The following is a 9,238-nucleotide window of genomic DNA, read 5'->3' on the forward strand; positions in this document are numbered from 1 at the left end:
GGGTCTGATTGGCTCACAGTATGTTCTCTCATTTCTAAAGCATCTTAATAATGAAATTTAGCTTCTTAGTATGTCTTAAACCAGTACATTTCACTACCTTGAATGTCATTAAAACTCAGTTCTCACAATAATTCACCAAAACTCAGAGGATATTAAAGCTCCCTGTCTTGCACCGTAACTCTCATGTACTATATTTTGATCGCGTGCTTCTATAAATTTCATCTAAGTTGGTCTGACATGGCCAGGCCGGCAGCCGATAACACATCAGTTCATCTGTGCTCTAAAATCTGACCAGCAGTAACACAGCAGCACCCCCAGGTGGGGACTCTTTGCTATTGCAGAACCAGAAGGAATCAGCTGCTTCACAGATCCCAGTCCTTTTGCGCTGTTACCTATAATCTGAGGCATATTCAGTGAACTTTTTCCTCTATGTTACAGTTCTCTCGGAGACAACAGATTCGACTGAGGAGGAGTGGCAGTCGATTTCTGACCTGGCCACAGCCTGCCGCAACATCCTGGAGGCTTTGTCACGAGAGGGTGAGGAACTGTTTATATATGCTTGATAAATGTGGATTAGACTGTAAATAATGCATCAAGCTCCTAAAATGTTCTGCACAATCACAGTAAAATAGACTCACTTTACTGTAAGTAAATAACTGTAACATTGAATTAATTAGCTACCCATTATGCGCTATAACTAAAAGCATGCTGGATGGATGTCGCTTGGCCTGCACCTCCACCCTATCAAACACCTTTGAGACCACTTAGAAAGACTAAACTGTAAGCCCAGCCCAACATCGACATCTGGCCTCGCTAATGCTGAATAGAAGCAAATCACTGCAGCCAGAATTAAGATGCTGGAAATTCTTTTTAGAGGAGCAAGAGCTCCTATAAGAAACAGATTGTCCAGAATAGATGTTTAAATGAGAGATCTAGTTGTTTGTCCTTTGGCCACGTAGCACAAGGGTTCCCAGTTTGTGTGCTCAGGTGCACTGTTGTTGCACCACCTTAACGAAAAGAATAAAAAATAACTGGCAGTAAACAGTATTGCAAATGCTACCTGTCTGCCGGACATGTCAACAGCCCTCAGCCCGAGGGCATCATTTGTTGGGAACAGTTAGCTAATGCGAGCATGGTGCCAAGCAAACAATGCATCAAATGAGCAGTCACTACAGTTTTCGCATGTCAGTGTAATCAAAAGAAAAACTCGTAGCATGTCAGAAATGTTGGTATGTTCTTTGGTGTGTTTGGGCACAAAAAGTTGCATGTTGTATAAAAGTGTTGTAAAAAGGGGGGCATGCAGTCCTGTGAAAAACTAAGAACATCCCTGATTCTGTAGCTTTTAGATCCACGATTAGCAGCAATAACTTGAAGTAATTGGTTTCTGTGTGACTTTATTGGTCTTACACATTATTGTGGAGGATTTTTGCTCACTCATCTTTACAATGTTGCTTCAGTTTATTGAGGTTTGCAGGCATTTGTTTATGGACAGCATTAATAAGTTCCCACCACAGCATTTCAGTCAGGTTGAGGTCTGGACTTATTGCAGCACCTTGAGTTTTTTCATTTTCAGCCATTTTTTTGCAGATGTGCTGCTGTGCTTAGGATCATTGTCCAAGCTTTAGCTGTTCGACAGATGGCCTCACATTTGACTCTAGAAATGTTCACGGTCGACTTGATGAGTGCAAAGTCCTGTGGCTGCAAAACAAGCCCAAACCATCAGCCCTCCACCACTGTGCTTGACAGCTGGTATGAGGCGATTTAGCCAAATATGGCATCAGGCATTAATGCCAAACATCTAGTCCAAAGGACATTGTTCCACAAATCTTTGTGGAAGAGGTTTTCTCCTGGCAAACCTTTCAAATAAGTCGTACTTTTTTAGTCTTTTTCTAACCATACATGACCTTTAACACATGATCTCCTACTCCCATGTTGGTGTCGCGCCTACTTCATCATTATACTGTTGGTCCAGGATCAACATCCCTATTGACCAGTGAGGCTATCTGAGATTTCATTTAGCATTAGCCAAGCAGTTAGCTAACACTTTTCTGAAAACCAACATGAGTAATGTTAAACAGCAAACCTAAATTGATAATATAGTTGTTATGAATATATTGTATGAATTAATAGAGAATGGTAGAAGAAGAATGAAGGCGGCTTGAAATGTTTACCATTTATTCCAGATGAGAGTTTTATATAAAAACAAATGTGTGTTTTTTTTTCTTTTTTCCTGATATTCCAAAGCTAATGACATCACAACTACCTGGTTGCAATCTTAACATTATTATGATGGTGCAGGATTAGCACCTACACCAACTTTAACATTTAAGTTGCTAACTGAGTCGTGTAGGTGCAGGTGTAGGTGCAGGTGTAGGTGCAGCAAACTACCAAAACTTCTGCTTTTATAGAGGTGATCACACCTGCTGATGGACGATTAATCAATTGCAACTGATTAGCAGGATCTGACTCCTACTTACCCTCTTAATTCTTATAAAAGCAGAGATCTTGTCACAGGAGTTCATAGAGTCAAAACATCTTTATTGACTTCATCAACTTTTACATCTTTGTCTCCATCACATTTTATTTAATTACTGTATATATCACTTATGATCATTATAATAATGTGAATAATGTTCCTTATCGCAGACCGCAAAGCCGGAGACCCCTCCCAAGCAGGCGCTGATCAAACTGACGGCAAGCCAAAAGAATCAAAGGAAAGGTGGGTTGCTATAAAGTGCGTCTAAGCCGAAGCAGTTCAACGTCTTTGTAGTTAGCGCCTTTGTCTGAATTACTCCCTTTTCTCAATTCAATTAGAGCGGCACCTCTATTCTCGCTCAGTTATTTAGACTACATCCAGCTGTTTGAGTCAACGTGATGGCTTCTCGCCGCCATAAAGAGAAGCCCCTTGCTGACTCGGTGATGCAGTTCTGTGTGTGACTCACTGCTGTGGCTTTTTTTTTTTCTCTAAAACTGTAGCTCCATTTTTACTTTTCTGCAGTGGCCTTGTTCGCCTCCTCCATGCTGAGACTGAACACACAAAGTCCTGCAGAACTGCTGGAGACAAAACAAAGACAGAAACAAATGTCAACAGTAGATAAGCAAAAACAAAGGTGTGAATATTTCTTTGAGTTTTTTTTAAAGTTCACATCAAAAACGCAACGATAACATTTTCAAGTTATGCATACATTATAGTTAACAATTGGAGTGACGTTGACAGCAGTTAGAGCGCATTTTTCCACCTTTGTGTTATTAAACACGCAAATTGATAAATATATGGGGGAGGGTTTCGGTTCAAAATTTTCCTCAGCTTTTACGTTCCCAGTTGTCAGATCGTATTTGGCGATCGTGATGAAAACCAAATCAAGTTTCTTTAAAGATCAAACACGCAGCCACAGCACGAAACTTTAAGCTACTGCAATTTCTGCCCTTTTCCTTCGTTTAAACCTCTCACACTTTACATTCACTGCTGGGAGGCCACTTTCGCTTCGCTCCGTGGGGTGGACTTATTATGTACAGCCGCAGTCAGACGAAATGCATCGTGGGATGACTGCGCTCGCTCAGAGCGGCTCTGCTCGTCGGATGTAGCAATTACTGTAAATTGATGTGTGAGTATTACAAGTTTCATTAAAAGGCAGGAGGGACAAAGCGTCGAGCTCCGAGGCTGTCAGAGTGACAGATGGCGTCTCGAGCAATCAAGCAAATTGAAAAGTTCACACACTTCGTTCGAGAGGAAGGGAAAACTTTTTCTTTCCACTGCAGGCTTTTGTTGATTTGATGGCTGGGAAGCTGAAACACCCCGACGCTTTGTGTTATGTTCATGCATTTATTTTTCCAAGATATTCTGTTATTTGTTCGGATTAGAAACGGGGAAATCATGAAGTCATCGTCATGTGATCGCTTTTGACAAAGTGTCACTGCCGCTCTCTGTTGCAGTGACTCTCCAGGCCACCTGGAGGAGAAGGTGTCGCAGCTGGAGGCCATGCTGAAGAAGCTGCAGGATGACCTGCAAAAGGTGCTTTGACTTCCATGAATGTTTTTCTCTGTGGGTAACATTTTTCAGGGATCCCCAGCTCAAGCAGAAAAATCAGCAGGTAGAAGAAACTATCACTTAAATCGCTAAGCTTCTGTCACTGCGGAGAGATGATTTCCATTTGCCAGTGCAGCCTTTTGTTTACTCATGTCGAATCACAGCTATACAGATGCATTAAATACACACGAAAAACAAACAAACAACAAAAAAAAACACTATAAAAAATCATTATTTATTTATAATTTCGTGTACAGAAATTATTATCAGATTTCTTTTGAAATTCCAGTATTATACATTTTTACATGTATTTATGACAACTCCTTCAGTGCTCTGATAATGTGATGATGTGCTCTGTTTGTTGGTTTGTTTTGTTTTTGTTTTTATTTTCATGTCGATACCTCTGAATGCTGTGTAGCCATTTTCACACATGAACTCCAGACGATGTTGATGAGTCACATCAGGACTTTTGTGTACAGTTCCCCTTTTTTTGTCGTATTTAACTCACGTCAGAAGTGTTCTTACTAACGGAAATGCTCAAAGCGGTGCAGAAAGGGGTGCTTCCTGTGTAGAGCGAGCGGGAGGCCCGCCTTGTGACGCGCACTCGCTGTGAACTGAGCTACCTGCACGATTCTCATCACTCGTTCTTGTGCACTTTATACCGCTCGAGCACGCAACCCCGTCGGGTGATTTATAGAAAAGATCGGCGGTGCAGAGCATGTGTGAAAACGGCACGTGTCAGGAACTCAAAGGCCACTTTACGCAACGTTTCCGGAGCCTTTAACCACATCTGATGGCTACTACAGACAAGTGGGCATTGTGTTGCGATTTTTTTTTTATTTTTAATTATTATTATTTTTGCCAAACACTGTATATGTCCTGTACTGTATATGTACAAAGCAAACATATGGCAGTTTTTCTATTTGAAGTCCTTGTTTAGGACTGCAACTATACCTATTTTCAGCATTGAGAGATCTAATGGATATTTTTCTAATCATTCACCTCCGAATTTCCAATGCTGTAAGAACAAGACAAACAAAAAACAAAACATTTGGTGCCGAAACAATTAGTTGATTGAGAGAAAGTGAATGCTTCTTTGTGCCGTAGCCTCTCAGATATGAGGATTTGCTGCTTTTCTCTGTTTTACTTTAAAACCAAGCAATATTAAAAAACATTAAGTTGGACTTTTGCGAGCTTGATGTGATTGTTTTCCATAGTTTCTGGCATGTGATCGATCGGTGAAAGTGTTCAATGAAAAATAATCATCAGACTTTTCAATCACGAAAATAACCCCTAGTTGCAGCCCTACACCCCACTGTAAGACGCCCTTAAAGCACTGATTTTAATAAATGATATGCAACAGTGAAAAGTCAGCAAATGTTTGGTTGTGTTTACCTGATAAATGTCTAAAACAGCAACAACAACAAGAAAAAATCTTTTCTTTCAAACAAATGATTGACTAATTGTTTCTGCGCTGTTTCGGGATGCGAGTTTATTCTTGCTCACACCACATTGTGTTGTTTTTATCTCATCACTCTGTGTGTTTATTTGTACCATAGACTGTATATAAAGACCGCATACAGAGACTGTTATATACAGTCTATGACTTGTACCCACAAGTTGCTTAAAGCCACCGGTGCACCTGCCGCTCTCCTCCCATTCCTGCCACAGCCATCTGAGCAACAGCTTTTTTTTTGTTCTGTTGTGTGCCGATGTCTTACAGGAGAAGGAGGACAAGGCGGTGCTGCAGGCCGAGGTGCAGAGCCTCAGGCAGAACAACCAGCGGCTGCAGGAGGAGTCACAGAGCACGGTGGCCCGTCTCATCAAAGTCACCGAGCTGCTGTGCAACGTCAACAAGCCCTGTTAGCTTCACCGCCGCACGTGCGTGCACGCACGGAAATCAGCGGAGTGATGCAAATCGTACAGTGCGTTTTTTTTTTACGCTCGACACATTTACTTTGTTCTGACATATTTGAAAACACACACACATACCTATCCTCTTTAATCTCACAGTCTCTTGTCCTGAATCCTGGACTTGCCTGCTGGTGAGGGAGTATGCAAATCAATTTTTAGGGGAAAAAAAAGACATTTAACACCCTGTGATGACCTTTGCAGGCTGACCGGCACAGCCTGCTGTGTTGATGTGCTATGCCAGAGTGCTTCTAGTAGTGTGTGTGTGTGTATGTATGATTCGGTGTGTGTGAGTGGATGTGTGTGCGTCTATATTGCTTCAAATACTTGACGAGCTGGGCTGAATAGCACTTGCTTAAAAAGACTGAGAGACGCTGAATAGCATGTTTGGTGGTGTTTTAGCCAAAATGACCAAAAGTGTATATATATAGTTTATGTATGTAAATATATATACACACAAAGTGTATATATATATATATATATCACCAGTAATATATGTGAATTGTAGTACTGCTATCCTCTCTGCCAGACATGTAGTTGCAATGTCTGAGTGTGGTTCTGGCTGATAGTGTGGAAGGCCTTGATGTAAAACACAAGAAGGAGGGAGAAAAAAGGAGGGAGACATGAGAATTACAAGCCTGTAGGCAGCCTTCTACTTCAAAAGATGTAATGACTGTAACTGACTCGCTTCAGAGTCCATTACGTAAGGACATCACACTCCCTGCCCTCTTCACTTCTCAGTAGTACTGTATTTAAGAAATTCTCTTTTTTAGGGAGAGACTATTAAAAAAACGAAAGAAAGAAAAAGCCGTAAACTGGAAATGCTTAAAAAAAATGAACTGAGCATGCTTGTCTGTCTGAAGTACGTGTGGGGAAAAAAAGAGTGTTAAAGGGACGCTGAATAAGGGTTATACCTCTCCTGAAGACACAGACTACTGCAGGAAAGAACTGCTCCGGCTTCCTTCCATGATTGCCTGTAGCTGTTATCTTCTAACCTCACTATTGTAGCAGCCATACTGTAGAAGATCTCCTCCTGCTGGCCTGAACCACTGAATGCCAAAGGGCAGCTTTTTATTTCAGCTGGCAAAATAGCTTTAGGTGTCCGAATAAAAGCACCTTTGAACTGATAGTGAAATACAGAATATTGTATTTAAATATGTTTTGTGTTTGGCGGGTGTCTACCGTGACTATTTTTGGGGTAATTGTTTACTACTGCTCATGAGTGGTGGCAGTAAGGACGATAGGTGAAGTCTTACCTTTCCACCCTGGTGTGTGTTTGTGTGTGTGTGTGTGTGTGTTTCTGTGTCATTCTTGCACTTTTTTCCCTTTTTTTTTTGTTTTTGTAAAAATTAAACCCACGGTGGGGCACATACTGTACTTTATTTAGGCTGCCCAGGTAACGTCTTGTTCAACATAAGAAGGTGGTGAGATCTCATCCCCCTGATGCCACCTTACCTCACCTTTCTGTGTCCACTGCTGACGAACAAAGTGCGTTCAGAGGAGTTTTGGACTGCTTCTCCTCAGTGCCAACGAAAAGCCCAGGCAGCTCTCCCAAAACCCCACACAAACTAATCTCCAAACTCTGAACTCTGAACTCCAAGGAAAAAAAAAATGGGAATGCCAAACGTTCGCTGGACGCCCAGAATCCGTTGTTTCTTGTACAAACTTCCTCTTGTAATTTTACTTTAGAGTCACTGTGAATACCTGGTACCAGCATATTAAGATACGGTATATACAGATTAAATTATGAATCGAAAACTTTATCAGTATGCGAAGATACTGTATGTACAACTGAACTGCTCCATGTTAGTGCATTGGGTTGTGTATGCCTTCCGTTTTGCAGGACGATGACCAATAACCAATGCAGACGAGTATTAATCGTGGCCGGCGGGCTCCTGTTTGATCTCCTCTTCATGCTGAAGCCTCGAGGGCTCCGAGAAGACCCGTTTTACTGTATCTTGTATAGTTATTTAGATTGTAGGAGAGGTTGGTGAAGCATGAGAATGTGCCAAGCACCTTCTGAGCTCCCCTCCGTATGTGTGTATCTATAAAATGTAACTTATTAATCATTGCAAATGTGGATTTTCTTGTAGCTGTTTTAACTGGAGGAAAGTCGTGAGGATGAAAATGTGAAACGAGGCAGAAAGGAAGTGGGCTTGCTTCTAAGTTTGACTTTCTTTTGTAGACAACCAGCAACTATGATATAAGATGACAAAATGCTATCTGAAACTCTTTAATGTAACTATGGGTCTTGTTATTGTTCGAGCTTTTTCAGCTATAGCTCTTTCATATTTGATAAGGTCTTAAAAATAACACCATTAGGTACGCCTTAATGTGTAAATCAGAAAGGATGGTCCAACTGGTCATACTGGTGTTAATGTGAAGGCTTATTTCTCTGACTTTGTGCCTACCTTAAAAAAAAAAGAAGTAATGTATGCTAACCCAGCTTAGAGTTTTCATTTCTTTGACTTTGGTTGCACTTTTGCTTTATTTCCATTTTATTTTATTTTTATTTTTTTGTGCCAGATGAAGGATTTTCTAAGAGACCACGACAACATCTGGTCTCATCCCGCTGGTTGAGGAAAAGTCATTTGGGTGCCACGTGATCCGAAGGTCAGATAATAATAAATGTGTGTTGTTAATCTCAAGCATCACCGAAGCTTCACACAGCTCGACGAGTACCACAGATTGTTAAGAGAAGCGACATATAAATATATATATGATTTTTAAAAGTGAATAAAAAGGAAAAAGGTGCTTAAAATGACGGCTGATGATGAAATCGACACTAACCAGGAGTGAATTTGATCAGTTTGGTTTGATTCACCTATTAGAGATGATTGAGTGATTTTTAAAAATGCACTTTAATAATTTCAAAGGGATAAATGTTGGGAGAGACAACGGTCACCGTCTGCTTAACCTGATATGACATCAAATACCCTGAAAGCAGATTACAAGGAGAAATCATGTGAATTATTCTGTGTTGGCTTGGATTTTTCAAATCTGGAATCTGAGGGATTTTGTGGATCACGGAGCAGGCAGGTCACTCTTTGAAAAACTAAACTGTGAGAAAAGACATTGGCTGACATTTCTAAACTCTAGACCTTTTAAAGGAATAATCTTCATCCAGTTTTTGGTGAAGATCTAGACTTTAGCAACTATAGAAAGTTTGATTTTTGCCAGAACAGTCGGGTGAATTTGTCGAAGAACAGAACGACTGTGACAAAGTCAGGAACAGGTGAAAGCAGCCCAGAGTTTGGTAGCAACATGATGAGCAGAGTCACACAGAGGTCAAAGAGACCA

General features: G+C 40.9%; 1 protein-coding gene across 6 annotated transcripts in view; it reads left to right on the forward strand.

Moving 5' to 3' along the window:
• sipa1 (signal-induced proliferation-associated 1) overlaps nucleotides 1–8,699 on the forward strand; it is a 37,709-nt gene extending 29,010 nt beyond the window's left edge. For all 6 annotated transcript variants that reach the window (XM_019363817.2, XM_019363818.2, XM_005472069.3 and 3 more), the window contains 4 exons: nucleotides 439–537; nucleotides 2,647–2,719; nucleotides 3,934–4,012; nucleotides 5,751–8,699. In XM_019363817.2, the coding sequence (XP_019219362.1) occupies nucleotides 439–537; nucleotides 2,647–2,719; nucleotides 3,934–4,012; nucleotides 5,751–5,894 (395 nt within the window). In that variant the 3' untranslated portion in view covers nucleotides 5,895–8,699. The remainder of the gene's footprint in view (nucleotides 1–438; nucleotides 538–2,646; nucleotides 2,720–3,933; nucleotides 4,013–5,750) is intronic.
• The last annotated feature ends 539 nt before the right edge of the window (nucleotides 8,700–9,238 follow it).

This window comes from Oreochromis niloticus, linkage group LG10 (assembly GCF_001858045.2).
Source record: "Oreochromis niloticus isolate F11D_XX linkage group LG10, O_niloticus_UMD_NMBU, whole genome shotgun sequence".
Lineage (NCBI taxonomy): Eukaryota > Metazoa > Chordata > Actinopteri > Cichliformes > Cichlidae > Oreochromis > Oreochromis niloticus.